This window comes from Scardinius erythrophthalmus (assembly GCF_964197995.2).
Source record: "Scardinius erythrophthalmus genome assembly, chromosome: 5".
Lineage (NCBI taxonomy): Eukaryota > Metazoa > Chordata > Actinopteri > Cypriniformes > Leuciscidae > Scardinius > Scardinius erythrophthalmus.
This window is the reverse complement of record NC_138225.1, coordinates 9063758-9083794: the sequence shown is the minus strand read 5'-3', so window position 1 is coordinate 9083794 and position 20037 is coordinate 9063758. Positions and strand designations below refer to the sequence as shown.

Genomic DNA, 20037 nt, shown 5'->3' with positions numbered 1-20037 from the left:
GAGCGCACGCCATCGTGTGAATCGTGTGCACGAGCGCGTACGACTGCCTTACGTAAACATATCACCAGAATGATTGATACTTAGGAGGACCAATAGTCTTAATGATCCACCCGGAAAAAGAAAATCCTCCGCTATACCTTTAAGGTGGACGATGACGCAATTTTCTTCTAGAAACAAACTTTGTTATATTATTTTCATGTTATCACTGTATCCAATAGTTCCCTCAGTAGCAACAGACATTATACGCTTATCTAAAGCCACTACTTGTATTGACTGACCTTTAACTGAACCAAGAAAAGCAAATACTCAGTAGCACATGAACTTCAGTGTACTAACCTAAAAACATCACAAAGTGTTCTGCCAATCAACAGCAAACATCATTTCAAGATTTAATGAAGAAAAAGAAAAACACTAGAGATTTTGTTTGCTCAGATTGTAGAACACCAATAGCCATCCATCCATCTCATCTATAATTCTGCAGCTTCATGGAACACAATTATAGCATCAGGCAGGGACTTAAATATGGTTTATTTATCATGTAAAATCCAATTTCTTACACTTAGAAAAAATCATGTGTGCAATTGCTCAGACATGCATAAGAGATTGAGGCTGATCCATAAATTATAACTTAAGTTATAAGGATAGGTTTGACTTAAATCTCTGATTAACTAAAAAATATTGACTTTTCTGTTGAATCTTTTGCAGAAAGAATATAGACACTGTATTTTTTTTCATACAGCAATGCTTAATGTTGAAATTCATCATAGCAACAAAGATAGGATCCAATTAGGTAACATCTAACCAGTATAAAGAGAGAGTCAAAGCTCAAGGTCTGGCTAAAACCTAGCAAAAATAAGTTTAGTAGTATATGAGCCTGTCTAAATGTGCATCATAGTACAAAAGACATTTTACAAACAAATCGTAAAAACAGAATTAAAACAAAAACAATTCTTGGCTTCCAGGCGGGAAATGAAGGTCACTGCATTTTAACAAACATTATAATGTTTCAACCTCCTCTGGATAAACAAGTTTAACTTGAACATGGTCGCTCAGTGCTTCATTCTCCCGGTACACATACACAGGGGAGCTCTGGGGTTGTGTGTAACCCTCGACCTCTTCCTTACTCTCACCTGCAAGGTCACAAAGAGAGGTCACACAGGGGTCATGTTCCTGCAAGGCTGTTGGATAGCGCAGAGCAGATTTCTCAATCCGCACTGAACGCCGCACTGGGGTAAAGAAACGGATTTCGTGACCGTCTACATGTCCTGATTCTGCTCCCTGCTGACTCATTTTCCCCCTTAAATTGTGCAAGAAAATACAAAGTAATTAGACATAACCTAATTTTTTGCAGGAAAAAGAACAGACAATCATCCTGGCCAACTTTTTGGAGCTGGACTTTTGGGAAATGTGTTCATTTCCTGTTTTCAATATTTGTACTAGTAGGGCTGGGTTGAAAATATACATTTCTCAAATGTAATCGATTCTCATTTTGATGAACCAATATTAATTCTTTAGTCCATGCAGTTATCGTGTTGGTGTGGAGTTGTATTTTACAGACAAATAAAACCATATATAAATATTAGGGGTGTAACGATACACGTATTCTTATTGAACCGTTCGGTAAGAGGCTTTCGGTTTGGTACGCATTTTCAAACTGAACGATTCGTTGGACCATTTTTCCTGCCGATCAAAATTTCGTTATTTTAAATGTAGGCAAGCGCGCTCATAAAGTAAGAGACGCTGGCGCGACCACAACATTGCCCAACATCAAATGGCAAACGTAAGGTAAGCGGAACGAAACTGAGCTACTCGATATTGTGTGCTTGACGGACCGTTTATCAGTTTGGACCAAAGCAGCGCGAGCCGATCTTGATCAAGCGACACTGACTACGTTTACATGCAGCCAATAACCCGTTCAAAACCGGATATTAGCAATAACCCGGTTGCGCACGGCCATGTAAACACCGGCAAAAACCCGAATATGCTCATATCCCGGTTTTTAAAAACCCGGATATGATACCTGGGGTACCCCTTTTCTAACCCGAATATTTGGTCATGTAAACGCGTATCGGCATATCCCCATCAAAAGGAACATTGATTTGTGTTCTGTGCATGTTCTATTCGCAAGGAATCTTGGTCTTTTGAGTAGAGACGGCGCATACAAAAACCTGCGTGCAGTATACCGGAAGTAAGCAAGAAGTAGAGGTAAACATGGCGAGACCACTGATCTATATAAAATGACAGAACAGCACCACACTTTTGGAGCGAGGAGGAAAGCGCAAACAAAGGCGATCGCTATCTGCCCCGAACTATTCATTATCCGCGTGCTGCTGCTGTTGTCTTTGGATACAGGAAGAAGAATCGAAAATGACGCATATTGCGTCTTAAGGTTGTCCGTACGCCAAGACGCTAACTGTGCGTCGCCGTTTACATCGGGATATTGCCAATTCCATGTATACAGGAGTAACTCTCTCTACTCACGCATGTAAACGGGTTATTTCGAATGTTTCAGAAACCCAAATAGTGACCTTAACCCGACCATAACACGAATATTGACAGCTTGTAAACGTAGTCACTGTTACTACACAGCGCTAAGAGATCCAGTAAAGAAAGCATTTGAATTCGCCACTGAAGTAATAACATCGCTGCGAGATCTAGTGACAAACATTCACATTTCTCCGTTATTAACGGATCAAACAGCGCGTGGAAACTAGGAAGAAACATTGTGCCATGAATGAACTATCCAGTGTCCACAGATCTGCAACATTCACCATGGATTTACTGTAGTAACACTAACTGTAACCATGGAAGTTTGGCAGGAATAGTAGGCTATAATGCTTTCAAGTAACATTACGTCGGTTTTATTTTGACATTATGAATAAAATTGCTGCCCTCAAATGTTAATCAATAAACAAGCCTTTGTTTATAACTACTACAATATTAGGCAACATTTCATTTTTTCCAAGGAGCTGTTTTGTTTTATATGCTCCTAAGAAGAGCCAATTATAGCTCCATCATTGCTCAAAGTAAAAAAAAAAAAATCATACTTTATTATGTTAGTTTTAATTAAAAAAAAAAATTCCTCTGGCATTTCTTTCTTTTTGCTGTATCGAAAACGTACCGAACCGTGACACAAGTGTATCGTATTGAACCAAACCGTGAATTTTGTGAACCGTTACACCCCTAATAAATATCACAGTGTAATCATATTAAGGCTCATGTTTAAATGTTAGGTTTTTTAGACAAATATAAGCTGTTATCTTGTAAAAATATAATTTCATGATTTGTAAAATGTTATGTTGATTATTACAATTATTTTAAATGTGGAAAATTGTATTAATAAAGAATAAGGAGTTGTATTCAAAGTTTTACCTGTACTATGAAAAAGTAAATATATGATTCAAAATATTTCAATTTATTATAATTTTGGTAACACTTAACAATAAGGTTCATTAGCTAACATTTGTTAATTAAATTAACTAACACAAACTAACAATGAGCAATACATTTGTTACAGTATGCATTCCTCTTTATTAATGTAAATTCACAGTGCATTAAGTAATGTTAACAAATACTAACTTTGTTTTTAAATAATGTATTAGTAAATGTTGAAATTCATATTAACTAAGATCAATAAATGCTGAAGTAGTATTGTTCATTCTTAGTTCATGTTAACTAAAGTAGTTAACTAATGAACCTTACTGTAAAGTGTTGCAATTATTTTCTTAAAATACAAAAAAGAAACTTACATCAACGAATTTTACATCTATAACAGTCCTAACATTATGCTACTTATTCCAAAGGATATTTAGGCAACAGTGCACATGAGATCAAGGTTATTCAAATTCAAGTTGGAGTCAGTGTGTGTCGTACCCTGGGGTGGCTGTAATTTTATATTTGACGACAGACGAGTCTCCCCTCATTCCACATATGAGGGCCCCTACTGGTTTCGGGGTACACATGACGTCACCGACTTCCTGTTCGTCATGCATCCTAGTCTCTACCGATTCAGGCTCTTTTGGCATCGGAGACATACCTGAATGATTTAAAACATGGTGAGATTTGTTTTATTAACACAAAGGATTCATATTCTGGGCTCATATTCTTACTTCTATATAGTATGCATCATCACTAAAGGTACTAAAATCACTGTAAGCAACATAAAATTTTTTTTGCAAGTGCCATAACTTGCAGTTTGTTCCCATATATTTGTTTTTCTTCTTTTTGAGAGGTGATCTACAGTGAGGAAAATAAGTATTTGAACACCCTGCTATTTTGCAAGTTCTCCCACTTAGAAATCATGGAGGGGTCTGAAATTGTCATCGTAGGTGCATGTCCACTGTGAGAGACATAATCAAAAAAAAAAAAAAAAATCCAGAAATCACAATATATGATTTTTTAACTATTTATTTGTATGATACAGCTGCAAATAAGTATTTGAACACCTGAGAAAATCAATGTTAATATTTGGTAAAGTAGCCTTTGTTTGCAATTACAGAGGTCAAACGTTTCCTGTAGTTTTTCACCAGGGGCCCGTTCTTCGTACGTTGCTTATTACATCCGAGATCAAATGACACATCCAAGATGATATCATCGTGCGAATCATGATCTGGCTAACTCGGTTCTTCGAACACACTTGCCAGATATGATTAGTATCGCTGGATTGAGTTATCTGAGATAATTGCGCGTTCATGCGCTGGTTAAAAGGGGTATGTATCGTATATATGTATATATGTATCGATAGTAGAAACATTGATCAGCAACGCTGCTATTGGCTGATCAGCGTGGCCAAAGAGCGCGCTCAGTTTCACTCAGCAGAGCAAGAACTAATAGTCGAAGTTTATTCGGAATTTTAATGTTTAATCAAAACGCCAGGGAACACCTCAAAGTCTGCAAAAGTCAGGAGAGAGGGCTGGCAAAAAGTAGCAGACAATTTAAATCCGTTAGAAGTGGCCATGTTAGATGTTTTTATCACTTATTAGCCTATATTTCTGTATTTTAATAATTGCATAATTTGTTCATTGTAATGTCAGTCACCACAACATGGGAACAAATAAAAGTGAAGTGCAAAAATATTCTACATAATGGTAATTTTTAGTTATATTATCGTCTCTTTTATAAAAGGCACTGTTAAATAAATGGTGTTCTGTTTATAAAAGCAACCAAGAAAAAGGCTGAGAAAAAAATAGAAAAGATAGCCTACACTGTAAAATAATTTTTGCTGCATTAAATTATGGCCGTATATATAGTCATTTCAACTGTTACATCTTGAGTAGGATAATGATGAATTGCTTTGACTTGTGAAAGTGAAAACTGATCAACTTATGTTAATGTAAAAATATTTTGCCATGAGATATTGATCACATTTTTCCCCAGTGTAGTTCATTGTATGACACTGTGTTTTCCTCTTTTGTGCACTTTTACACAATACACCAACACTTGTATCTGTTCCCAAGAAAGTGGTGGCTGAAATATGTGCAGTAAGTGGACATTTTCTAACTTTTCAAAGGAAAGAAAGTATAAGACTTTGTAATGTCCATTTGTTTCCATTGCACTGGACAGTGAATAAAGCCTCTCAGATAACTGTCATATGGAGGAACTAGCCTACCTGCAAGTGCATAAATAACTTTACTTCATTTATATGCTTTATGGCTGCAATATAAGTTGCAGGATTCCACATCTACAGAAAGGCCTACAGAAGAGTCTGCACAGACAGAGGAGACATAGGCCTACAGGTGGGCAGTGTATAGCCAACTTTTCCTTTTTATTTGTTGCATGAGGCATGTGTCTAATATCTCTTGTTGCAGGCACTTTACCACTGGCTTTTCTTTACAAAGAACAATTTAAATAAAACTCAAGGAACTAAGCATATTTGTCTTTTATTAAACATTTAATGAAAAGTGTTTTTTTTTTGGGCAATGTTGTGTAATATGGCACATGCAACAATGTCACAGGCCCTGTCAGGTGTGCAACCCTCAAACTTTTCAGACACTGAAATCTTCCCTTTAGTTAGCCAAAGTTCATTTCATTGTGTGCCCTTGTCCTGGTGCTGCATTGTAACTGGTTTGGGTCAGGGAATGGGGTCATAAAACACCTGTCTGCAGGCAGGAACATATCATAATCACCTATGAAAAATGCAGTTCTGTTAGGATCAGCATAAGTGTATGTAATACAGTGAGCTTGATATTTAATTGTGGAACTTTCCTTACCACTTTCAAATAATGTGCATAAATGTGAATCTCTGAAAATTCTCAAGTCATGCAGATCCTGGCCATTTTGCTTTCACATTTGTGATATGGAAGATTTTAGTCAACTGCCTTTTTTTTATTTGATATAATATTACTAATTCACAATAGTAACTGGGCTGCACATTTACATTGTGAACCCCCTTTCTGTTCACATAATCCCCTTCACTGAGGCATTGATGGCAGTCTATGGTCAGCCTATATAGTCTATGGTACCAATCACGTTAGTGAAGCCTGAGTGACATATCTCTAATCGGCATGGTCATGATTGTATGATCTTCATAAAAAGTTCTGATAGCCTTAAAAAAAAAAAAAATCTTTACAACATTGGGTCTTAAGTGGCTTGGAAATGCCACAAAAAAAACTAAAACTGTTTTTTAAACCTAAAAGCGACAAAAAACGACAATCTCACGAATCACGAGAAAAATATATAGGCTATATCTCAGAAAGTGCACTATCGCGCTGCGCTGGACTTTCCGTATCAGCTCCGCTTATGAAGCCGCGATCTAATCCTGTTAACATGAAATAAGCCTGCTCCCGAGCAGGTTTAAGTTTGCGCACATGTTGCTATGACAGCAAGTCCCGGATGAGCGTTGAAGAACCAAACAATCCAAGATCATGCCAAATCGCCAACAATCAAATCCAGCTAAGTGAGTTAGCGACGTACGAAGAACGGGCCCCAGGTTTGCACACACTGCAGGAGGGATTTTGGCCCACTCCTCCACACAGATCTTCTCTAGATCAGTCAGGTTTCTGGGCTGTCGCTGAGAAACACGGAGTTTGAGCTCCCTCCAAAGATTCTCTATTGGGTTTAGGTCTGGAGACTGGCTAGGCCACGCCAGAACCTTGATATGCTTCTTACAGAGCCACTCCTTGGTTATCCTGGCTGTGTGCTTTGGGTCATTGTCATGTTGGAAGACCCAGCCTCGACCCATCTTCAATGCTCTAACTGAGGGAAGGAGGTTGTTCCCCAAAATCTCGCAATACATGGCCCCGGTCATCCTCTCCTTAATACAGTGCAGTCGCCCTGTCCCATGTGCAGAAAAACACCCCCAAAGCATGATGCTACCACCCCCATGCTTCACAGTAGGGATGGTGTTCTTGGGATGGTACTCATCATTCTTCTTCCTCCAAATAAGTTTAGTGGAATTATGACCAAAAAGTTCTATTTTGGTCTCATCTGACCACATGACTTTCTCCCATGACTCCTCTGGATCATCCAAATGGTCATTGGCAAACTTAAGACGGGCCTTGACATGTGCTGGTTTAAGCAGGGGAACCTTCCGTGCCATGCATGATTTCAAACCATGACGTCTTAGTGTATTACCAACAGTAACCTTGGAAATGGTGGTCCCAGCTATTTTCAGGTCATTGACCAGCTCCTCCCGTGTAGTTCTGGGCTGATTTCTCACCTTTCTTAGGATCATTGAGACCCCACGAGGTGAGATCTTGCATGGAGCCCCAGTCCGAGGGAGATTGACAGTCATGTTTAGCTTCTTCCATTTTCTAATGATTGCTCCAACAGTGGACCTTTTTTCACCAAGCTGCTTGGCAATTTCCCCGTAGCCCTTTCCAGCCTTGTGGAGGTGTACAATTTTGTCTCTAGTGTCTTTGGACAGCTCTTTGGTCTTGGCCATGTTAGTAGTTGGATTCTTACTGATTGTATGGGGTGGACAGGTGTCTTTATGCAGCTAACGACCTCAAACAGGTGCATCTAATTTAGGATAATAAATGGAGTGGAGGTGGACATTTTAAAGGCAGACTAACAGGTCTTTGAGGGTCAGAATTCTAGCTGATAGTGTTCAAATACTTATTTGCAGCTGTATCATCCAAATAAATAGTTAAAAAATCATATATTGTGATTTCTGGATTATTTTTTTTTAGATTATGTCTCTCACAGTGGACATGCACCTACGATGACAATTTCAGACCCCTCCATGATTTCCAAGTGGGAGAACTTGCAATATAGCAGGGTGTTCAAATACTTATTTTCCTCACTGTAAATGCTTGAAATTAGGGCTGGGCGATATATCGATATATTTTTAAATGCGATATGGAAAAAGTAATGCAGGTATGATTTTTATTCTATTCACCAGGAGCAGTTTCCATGTTTCATTAACAGTTCTTGTTAATATTGTGTATTCACCATGGTTACTGTCGTTTCCATATTAACCCCAAAATACCACTTTATTTTTCTTGGTGTTATTTTTTATATTTTTAAACGACTGTAGTGGCTCATACAACATTGTATTAACAAAAACTAGTTTGGGACTGCTATTTAATAGCTTTAGCATAGGCCTAATGTTTATTTATTAGTACTAGTCTTTACTATTAGTCATATTCATCAGTATTTGTGTGTGTGTTATATAGGCAAATTATAACACGTTTACACAAAATTTGTTTATATATATTCAATGTGAATTTTGATAAACATAATTAATAAATCGCAATTACAATTCCTAGGGAATAATCTGCAATTATGATTTTTGTCATAATCGTGCAGCCTTAAGGTGAAGAAACCTGTTTATTATTTATTCATTTGATTTTGCAACTGTTCACTGAAATAGCCGGTTTCAATAAAACTATTTGTGACATGTCATATTTGGCTTTGACTGAACATTTGCTCTCACTTTGTGGAAAAAAAAAACGGGATATATATCGTATATCGATATTCAGCCTAAACATATCGGGATATGACTTTTGGCCCATATCGCCCAGCCCTACTTGAAACAGATGGGAAATTTACAGTCCCGTTCTATGGATGTTTTGCCCTCCAGGTCTCGGTGCCAGTCATGTGATGGAAAACTATGAATTGTCATGCCGGGTTGAAAGAATTCAACATAACTTTATTGTATGGTGTAGCATTAATATTTGTCCTCACAGTTATGACTGGAATAGCCAAATCCATTATTTTGAAACGTCATGTCATGGCAATAGTGTAACAAAAGCATCCACCAGCAAAACTACACAAAACACAGTTCATGTTTTGATCTAAGAAATGTTGACAGAAATGTGACAAAACATGTATAATGTGCTTGAAATTTTCTAATAAACAATATTAATGTGGAGGATTCTATAAACGAATTAGACACTTAAACCACATATAAAAATGCATAAATTTTAGGTAATAGATAAAGTAGATAAAACATCAAACTGAGTGGTATTTAAAAAGATAGCACAGAATAAAAGCATTTGCTAAATTAATAAATGTCAATTATTTCTGAAGTATCATATGACACTGAAGACTGGAGAAATGAATCTGAAAATTCAGCTTTGCCATCACAAGGAATCAATTACAATTTAAAACATATTTTAATATATATTTTAATTTGTTTAATTTGCATCAAACTGAGTGGTATTTAAAAAGATTTGTAATAATATTTCACAAAACACTTTTTTATGAAAGAAAAACAACCTTGGTGAGCATGAGGCTTCTTTTAAAAACATGAACATATTAGTTATTTCCATAATTATTTATATAATTAATTTATTATAGACTTTTAACCCATTAATAATCCACACCTAATCCAAACCCAAGTAATTGCAAAATCTGTACTGTAAGTGACTGTATGGCAGAAATATGGATTACTCATCCTCCCACTTTACCTTGAATCTGACTCTTTTTAAGGATCTCAAAAACCACAGATCGTAGTTCATCCACCGGCTGTTGAGAAAAATTACATTAAGTGAAATCAAGTCTGTTACTCATGCACATTCGTAACTGGAATTAGCTCATTTCAAAATACTAACAAAATGATAACTGACTCAAAAACCACAGATCGTAGTTCATTCACCGGCTGTTGAGAAAAATCACATTAAGTGAAATCAAGTTTGTTACTCATGCACATGCGTAACTGGAATTAGCTCATTTCAAAATACTAACAAAACAACGGCTGGCTCAATGTTAATTTCGTAATTTCCCCCCTAAACGACAACAGATTGTTAACCGATCATTTTTACCATTATAGACAAACTAGAATTAAATTAAATTAGAATGAATTGAAGTGTCTGTGACCCAATAAAGTAACAAAAAAAAAATTTCGTTTTAAATGCGCAAATAGCAGCATAAACAACAGAACATTAGGATTCACACATGCGAACAGAGAAAAAGCGCAGAAAGTTTTGTTCATTTCAAGTTCAGGCATGAATACGCTGCTATCAAAGGATGTTGGCTGCCCGCACCCATCTAAAGTAAACTAGAGTTACCGCTACCGTCTCTCATTGAAAAATTTTATTCCACGCCGCAAGGAATGCAGACTCACAGACTAGTGTGAGCCTTGCGCCCATTTCTGTTTCAGTTCTGCTTTAAATTAATTTGCTTTGGCATTTATATAGTTACTTTTATTTTTCATTCATGTTCTGTTCAGAATACTGTTAAAATCAAAAGGATTTATTGTGAAGTTTGTAAACATTTCACATTACTTACCCATATTTTACATCAATGCAATAATTAAATACAACTTATTTGCAAATTGTTTATTTTCTCTCAAAAACCCAATTTTATATGTATAGCATATTTTTTTAACCATGCAGGAAGCGTTTTCAAAAAAATCTTGAAAATAATACTTTTTAAACTGTTTAACCGACAGTGTTAATCTGTCAAAACTCTTACTGTCGGTTAACGGTTAAAGTGTAAGTTGCAGGTTAACCACCACAGCCAATTAATGTGTAAATTAAAGTGCTCTATATGTATATATATTTAATTATTTCTGTCTTAAAATGCGTTAAAATGACATTTATTGGGGTTTCTTCAAAGGTAGCGTGTTTTTTCAGTAACTGGTGATGACGTCATAAGAGGAACTCGTAACCCATACTCTGCTAGATTCCCACTGTATTATGGCTATTTGGAGAACGACTGAGGATGTGGGAAACCATCAAATTCTTTATGGACCACAGCCCTACAATTTTTCACCGGTCAGGCGTGAGAGAGGGGAGGAAACTGGCAGGACCCATGGCACTCAAAGAGTTATTAATGCTTGGTGTGAGGAGAATGAGTGGAGGGTTGGCCAGGTGTCCTGGTGAGTAGCTACGTTAGAACTAGTCTAAGGCTAGCCTGGTGCAAACTTAACCCGGATAATATAAGGGAACAAGCCAGTCTTTTCAAAATCTTGCCATCATGTAGAATAGCAAGGAGGGACAACGACTGAAGACATTATTTACTTACATGGTGTCAGTCCAAATCAGAGCTGTAGAGATGCTAGTCTCATCGACGTTTTGGAGTTTAGTGGAACAGCTCGACCTGCGACCGGCTGATCTGACGTGCCTGAACCCGTTTGTTCTGCGAATAGCTTATTCTCATTTCAGGCAGGATCACGGTCCTCTTGAAGTCAGCACACATGAGTAAGTTTACAATTGAGTTATTTTATCCATATTTTTTTATCAAATAAAACATACAACCAACTTTTCTGTAGTTATGTAAGGCATCTATAGCTTTCAATGAAATACAACAGTGAAGAGTACCAACATCAAGTTTGCTACATCCCTATATATAGATGAATAAGGCGAATATAGCTGCTAGCGTACTATTGACTATGCTGGTAACTCTACTAGTGAGTTCCTCTTATGACGTCACGCCCCATCTAGTGGAAGGGAGCGGGAGCGGTTAAAACCACTGTTAAAAGTGCAAACTTTTCATTATATTCAGCATTTTGGTATAAAAAACAGTGGTGGGCGGTTCTTATCTTTATGTTTAATAAACACATTGCAATACTTCGTGAAAAGTTTAACCTGCAATCTACACTTTAAACAGTTAATTATGAGCATGTCTATTTTTCTTTTCAACTCTTCAGAGGCTTCTCACATTATCGGACTAAAAAAAAGCAACAAGCAAAAAAAAATACCATCAATAAAAATAAAAAAAGAGTGCGCATGTTTGAGAGATAAAGAGGGACTGACCTCTCTCACTTCACGGATGGCCTCCTGGAACATGGGCAGGACCTCCAGGTTTCCTTCTCTTTCCATTAGTCTGGCCTGGCAGATCCAGTATTTAGCAAACTTCTGTGCCATTGGCACCCGAGACAGCACATCTCTGACCTTTTCCACCGGGAAACCCTGTGAAAAGATAAACACACAAAGAGCATTGGATCAGTTCTCAATATGCTTGTGAGCACTTAAAGGAAAGCATCATCTAATCAGACTCATATTCATATTCAATAGATGTTCCACGTAAATAGAGGAGTGCAATGCAACTTGTACTGCATAGCTCAAGAAAAGCTCAAGAAGACCATAAATTCAGAGCAGTGAGACTGTTGGACAAGAATGGACAAGAAACATCACGGCCAATTTATGCCAGTAAATGGCAAACACATGAGATCTGAGAAAAAGATCATGAGAAAAAACCGGACAAGGAAACATTATGATAAGGGAAACTCTATATGCAGTCAAATGTTGGCATGACAAGGCTTGTCTAAAAGAATTACACTTTACCCCTATCACACATACAATCTTTACAAGCAAACTAGCTGTAAATTACCAGGGGCCTCATTTATAAACGTTGCGTACGCACAAAAGAAGGCGTATGCCGCTCTCTACGCAATAATTGGTATTTATAAAAAGCAAACTTGACGGGAAAATATGCGGTCCTTCACGCAAGCTCTGACCCAGGAGTACGCACAAAAACGGGTGAAATGAGAAATGGCGACACCGTCGGCAGATGGAAGAAACATGTGAAAGTGTGTGAAACTGTAGATCATTGTGGAAAAGAAATGGCAATACTGCCTCTCATAAATAACACGAAGACTTCACAAAGCAAGTCTTACAATTAATAGCCTACACAAACACCCGTTTGATCGATCTGCAGTGTAAAACAAACAAAATCAAACGAAGATTACAACAGAAATGCAAATGAACACATATTTGCAAAAATATATAAATATGTTCTGCAATAATATTAGCATGTTATGCAATTCATCCTCATAACACATCTGTAGCTTGTCAGATGCAATCAAATGGATGGTAATAAAATGCCATGATGCCATCACAATGTGTAATGACCATAGACTGTAAAAAAAGATGACGCACAATGGCTGATCATGCGCTGATCAAGTTACTGGTTTTCCTCTGTGTTTGCCATGATTTCGCAATCGATGAATATTAACTTGTGGGCGTTTCACGGTCTATTGATTGTGATTTATTAAGGGAAAACTGTGTAGGATGTGCGTGCGCACGGTTTTATAAATCCGAATATTTCTGTGCGTACGCACGTCCTATGTTTCATCTGTACGCCACTTCTGACGCAAATCCTACGCAAAGTTTTATAAATGAGGCCCCAGATCATGTGTTAACAGTCCTTTTCAAAAAGACCGGTAAATCGGTTCTGGCAATTTACAAACTACTTTACAGGAAGTTCTAACATTACCAGTAAATCCAGTATTATGCCGTGTGTGAACGCAGAATGAAGATTACCGGTAAGAGTGGTATTTTGGTGCAGACGTGTGAACGGTCCCTTAACGGTAAAAAGCCAGAACTTTTTACCGTTGTGTGCTCAACTTTTTTGCTTGTGTGAACAGCATATTTGTGTAATTAGCTGTAAAGTTATTTAGGTAATTTTACGGTAATTTACCTGGATTGCTGCGTGAAAGGGCCTTTGATCTAAAAGGTTTTAATGTTCAAAAGGGCTTTTTTCCGTGGTAAATGTAAACAGCTTTTCCCTCTGTGAGAGACTGTTCTCTTCTGGTGTTGTGTAACTTGTAGTGTTCAAGTGAACACAAAGGAAGGTATGCTGTTTGCTAACTTCTGTGTGAGTAACCCTAAGTTTGTTAATGAAAGTAATCCCTTTTATTGTATTAATCTTTGTAGTGTTCAGATCTGCAAACTCAGAAAAGGTGTAAAATTAAAGTTGCAGTGTGTAATTTTTAGCGGCATCTAGTGGTGAGGTAGGGAATTGCAACCAACAGAAATTATGGTGGCCGACAGGAAAAGATGTCATTGTCTGAGACAGCAGAGTAGCCAGTTAAGCAATGAGGTTTCTTTACAAAGATAAATTAAGAAATTAGGTTTAATTAATTATTCAGTAAAACTATACGTTATTGCGAATATTATTGTTACCTGTTTATCATTGTGTCAGTGTTTTATTCGCTGACTTTAGCTAGCTTCTTTGCACGAAGAACAACATAGTGACGAAACGCTCTTGTCCGTTTAGGGCTACTGTAGAAGTATGTCGGCGCAAAATGGCTATTTCAATGTAAGGGGACCCGCGGTATATATAGATAGAAATGGCTCATTCTAAGGTAATAAAAACATAACAGTTCATTATGTAAGGTCTTTACACACCACTGAAAACATAGTTATGTATATGATATTGCATTTCTGTCAACAGATCCTCCTAAATATTACACAATGCACCTTTAAATCCCTACTAGGGGGTCTGGGGGCATTCTCCCCCAAGAAGAATGTGTTTGCGATTTTTTAACATGTATGTGAAGCATTCTGTTGAAAGGGTAAAAACAAGATTTGTTTCAAATAAAAAATAAATAAAAAGAGCTTTTTATCTTTTAAAAAGATATCTTTATCTTTTTTTGTCCATGTCTTAACCAGGGTAGATGCCTGGCTATTTGTCTGGCCAAAAGCAAAAATGCAGCTAGGCACAGTCAATTAGAACATTTTTGATGTATATCAACTATGTGGAGCGTGACTTTGTACCAGTCAGACTTCACTGCTGGCTGGTTTGCACAGCAATTCAGATTTCCATGGGAAAAAATGCTTTGTTGCATCACCCCTTATAATACGCATCACATTTAAAAAAAAGTAGAAACTCATATTATTATAATAATACCTGCTGTAATAATTTAATGCAGTCATCTAGTGACCGGTCCACAGCAAAGACAATGTTATGAACTTCATCTTCTTTCTCGATAGAAGCCCAGTATGGCTGAGGAATAGCAGAGACCGTCTTCCTCCTCACCAGCCGGACAGGCATGGGAGGACGTTTATATGTGATGCCCCTTGATTCCCGCCACTCCTGGAGCTTACACCTGCACAGACAACACTTCTGTTAGGGTTTGACCCATACACAAAAAAACACAAAAACTATACTTATTTTCCTACAGGGATCGTTCACCCAAAAAAGAAAACTCTTATCATTTACTCACCCTCATGTCGTTCCAAACACACACAGAAGCTTTAAACTGCCCCTATTATGGTTTTTCGAATATTCCCTTTCATGCAGAACTTTGCCGATATTTAAGAAACATGCTAAGTTCACATAATGCTACAGTTAGTTAAAGGGATAGTTCACTTTGAAATTAAATTTTGGTATGTTTTAGCTTACCTCAAGGGCATCCAAGATGTAAGTGTCTTTTTTTCTGCAGTAGTTTCAATTTTGATATTTTTAGGTCAAACCGTTCTTCTCTGTCATTCATTTAATGCAGGACTCTGTGGTCACTGTCTCAAAGAGCATGCACAGAGAAGTCCAAATTAAAACAATTCCCCATCGTCCAAATGAATGCGCGCGCATCCTGGTGTGTGACTGGTGCATAGATACACTAGGTGTGTATACATTCTATGCACCAGTCTGCGCACACGTCACACAGCAGGATGCGCTCGTGCCCTCAGATCACTTGGACGTGGCTGTGTATAAGAGGTAAAAACGATATAAATACTGTTCATTTTCTCACACAAACCGCTCGTTTCGTGTCTTAGGCCATCAATGTGTACTTACGATGGGGAATTGTTTAATTTGGACAATGGGGAATTGTTTTAATTTGGACTTATCTGCGCATGCTCTTTGAGACAGTGACCATAGACCTGCATTAAATGACAGACAGAATCTTGGATGCCCTTGAGGTAAGCGAAAACATACCAAAATGTAATTTCAAAGTGAACTATCCCTTTAAACTTAAGTAAACTTACAGTCTCTGCTCCTGAGCAGCAGTCGGCTTCTTCCTTCCATCTACCGGGGCTGTTCGGACACCTTGAGTACTGGGACAGAAACTGGATTTAGGGGTCTGAAATTGCACCGCAGGCTTGACCTGGCTGGATCTCTTGGCAGGCCGCTGAAGCTCTTGGGGCGAAGTGCTTGTCTGTGGCAATACACAACTCTTGGTGTTTCGACTGAGGAGTTTGGTCGAAGCAGTGGCACTAGGTGGTTTAGCAGTGGCACTAGTTGGTTTAACAGTAATATTCTGTTTATTTTTGATGATAGCTGATCCTTCACTATTTGCAGGTTTAGATAAAGTAGAGACACTCGTTCTTGTTACTCTGTTTGTAACAGAGCAATGCGATTTCGTTTTTGTGGCATCAACTTTTGTGATAATGCATGAAATATCCTTTTTCTGGTTCACGTCAAATCTGTTTGTCTCCGAATTCGATTTTCGGCTCATGGGTTTACTGCTCTGAGAACTGCTGTTGTGAATCCCAAACTTGGGAACAGCACTTTGACTTCTGGGTTGCTGTGTTAGTTTTGCCTGGGTTTTAGAAACATTGTTCGTCTGAATTTTTGTCCCAGTTGTGCTCATTGGTCTTTGACTCTTCAAATTGGCAGTTGAGGTTGTTTTGACGGTTGTTTCTGCTAACTTCTTAGCCGAAGGCCTTGTTGACTGAAGCTCCGTCTTGGTACAGGACGTTTGATCTGTGCGTCTGTGAGCAGAGATGACATATCCAGACTTTGAAGGGCCACAGACTGAAACAAGACTTGGTTTTCTTGACTTTTGAGTTGCATTTGAAGCATGGGAAGCTGGCTGTGCTTGATGGGCTTTGTGTTGGCCATTTTGAAGGCTTTGTGCACGAGTCCTATTTGCTGCATGGATTGATGCAGCAGTTTCCTCAGCTTTGTGTGGTTTCCTTGGATTTTGAAGAGAAGCAGTGCTATTGCTCTGTGTCTTTAAGACATGAAAGCCTGCCTGGTGAGCATTACGGGAATTACTGGACAACTGTGCTGGGGCTTTGGCTATTGAATGGAGGCTGAGTCCTTTTTTTGTGGATGTGTTTTTATTAACCTCTGCCAATTTCTTCACTCTCTTCACTTCTTTTACATTTGTGCCATTGATGCCACAATTCTCCTTTGCATCACCTCTCTGAGAGAAATAAAGAGACATTAATTAATCAGTCTACACTTTCAACATACAATAGTGCAAAATTTCAAGAAATGTAATTTTAACTTACAAGTTTGTCCTTTTGATTATTTTCAGCATGTTTCTTTGTAACAGGTTTGTCCTTGAGATATGGTCTTTGAGTAAAAAAAAATCCAACAAAAAAAGTTTATTCAGAACATAAACACAACATACTATGGAGGTTATAAATGGTGAAAATATTTTTATTTTTTAAAATAATGAATTACAAATTCAACAATTGTTACAGACAGAAAGATCCTTTAAGACCACCTACTTTGGATTAGGTGCTTTCAGTCTTCCTTTTGCCACCAGATATTCTGCCAATTTCAGTTTGCGTTGCTCTGTAAATGAAAGGGAAATCCATTTAACTTACCTGCCTGCATTTAATCAATTTTATAGATGTGCTAGTTTTGTGTCTTCCATATAGATTGTGTCTTGTATATTATTAATCAAATAATGATATAAATCAAATCAATATTTCATGCCCATTTCATATCAAATATGTTTATTTGATAAGGACAATGTTGTCAGCTGGTCATTATTGAAAAAATACAAAACATTTAGGGTGATGCCAGACACAGATAATATAACTTTTGTCATTTTAGAAGTGAGAGACATTATTTAATTTCTTCATGAACCATTGGAATGTCCTAATAAGGAGGTTATGGCGTAATTGACATTTGACATCTAACTCCAACTATTTTAAACCGCATTTTGCTAATCTTTTTATAATTATTGTGCTTGCAGCTTATATGAGGAAATATCTGTACTTTCCACCTTTTATTTGAATGACGTTTATCTGCATGACTGTTTTAACAAACAAGTAAAGGCAAGCAAGGACTGTTGGAAATGTTAACCTGATCAAATACAGGAGGTATTAGGTATTAAGACTATTCTATATCTTTCTAAAGCTGTTAAGATCAGGTGACACCACAAGTAATCACATGTAGTCCCCTTATAAGGCGCGCACAAACACATAATAATAACGTTAACGTTACACACATCGCTTTCGTACTGCAGTGTTTTGAACATCAGCTCATTGGTTTTCACATCAATGTTAGATGGTCTTCCAAATTATATTCTTGACATAACTAACTATAATTTAGCGGTATAAGTCAAGTCAACTTTATTTATATAGCGCTTTTCACAATACAGATTGTATCAAAGCAGCTTCACAGTATTAAATAAAATAGTACATCAGTGTTTGTTTCTGGTGTAAAACATCCACTAACATAAACATAAAACTAAACAAATGTGACTCGATAGGAACAATAAATATCCAACAGCGTACATGATGCATAGGACTAGCCTGGTGTTAGCTTATAGGAGAACGCTTTAACGTTACCTATCTTAGATAGTTTAGATACGTCTCCCTCCGTCACTGTTTCCATTGCTTTATCCGATCATCCACATTAAAATATTTCATCAAAATAAACTTTGTATTTGTTTTAACTTAATAAACGACTCTATTAGCACACAGACACAGTGTTGCTAAACCAACGTCCACCACATTCTCCCAAACAGTCGCTTGAATTTTACGGGGACACGCCCATCTCATTTCCCATTGGTTTGTTCAAATATTTGGATACCGACTATTGGTTCGTCAGTTTTAATGATTCACATGATTTGATGATTCGTTGTACATACATGTCAAATCGGCTGTCAAAACATGTTGCCATATGGCTTTATCTGTTTCAGGCTGTTCTATTACAAAACAATAATATAAGTTTACATTTAGACCTCTAAACCATGTGAAATCCTTTATATAAAAAAAGGTCAGATTTTCACACAAGATGCCTTTTTTTTATCATTTTGAAATCATACTGCATCATTCATCAGGGTTTTGCGCTCATGTATGTCAAAATATAATTTGCTATGCTGATAGTACAACAGAATTCAAATAGAATTTTTCAGGTTTCTTACAATGTCAAATATTTTCTAATTGTCCCTGATCTCCTTAAGCAGAGCAGATAAGTGACTGGAGAGGAGACATTGGAAGTGCATTATAAGTTTTCAAATGTCAGTAACCAGCAAGCTAAATTATGAATTTTACTTAAAGGGATAGTTCACTTTGAAATTCAATTTTGGTATGTTTTAGCTTACCTCAAGAGCATCCAAGATGTAGGTGTCTTTGTTTCCGCAGTAGTTTCAATTTTGATATTTTTAGGTCAAACCATTCTTGTCTGTCAGTCATATAATGCAGGTCTATGGTCACTATCTGAAAGAGCATGCACAGAGAAGTCCAAATTAAACAATTCCCCATCATAAGTACACATTGATGGCCTAAGACACAAAACGAGTGGTTTGTGTGAGAAAACGAACAGTATTTATATCGTTTTTACCTCTTGTACACTTTCCGGCACTTGCGCAGACTAAACCAGAATGCGCGCACACGTCACACACCAGGATGTGCGCGCACCCTCAGATCACTTGGACGTGGTTGTGTAGAGGTAAAAACGATATAAATACTGTTCGTTTTCTCACGCAAACCGCTCGTTTCGTGTCTTAGGCCATCAATGTGTACTTACGATGGGGAATTGTTAATAATTTGGACTTCTCTGTGCATGCTCTTTGAGATAGTGACCATAGACCTGCATTATATGACTGACAGACAAGAACGGTTTGACCTTAAAATATCAAAATTGAAACTACTGCGGAAACAAAGACACCTACATCTTGGATGCCCTTGAGGTAAGCTAAAACATACCAAAATTTAATTTCAAAGTGAACTATCCCTTTAAGCA

At 37.4% G+C, this 20037-nt stretch overlaps 1 protein-coding gene across 1 annotated transcript; it reads right to left on the bottom strand.

The window, feature by feature from the left end:
• Positions 1 to 508: 508 nt before the first annotated feature.
• ckap2l (cytoskeleton associated protein 2-like) lies at positions 509 to 18843 on the bottom strand. Its single transcript, XM_081364714.1, has 9 exons — positions 18639 to 18843; positions 17568 to 17634; positions 17346 to 17409; positions 16095 to 17257; positions 15019 to 15217; positions 12141 to 12296; positions 9852 to 9909; positions 3874 to 4036; positions 509 to 1297 (listed from the first exon to the last, which is right to left on the bottom strand). Exons 1-9 carry the CDS (start codon positions 18682 to 18684, stop codon positions 997 to 999), a joined length of 2217 nt encoding a protein of 738 aa, XP_081220840.1. The 5' UTR covers positions 18685 to 18843; the 3' UTR covers positions 509 to 996.
• Between the last annotated feature and the right edge of the window lie 1194 nt (positions 18844 to 20037).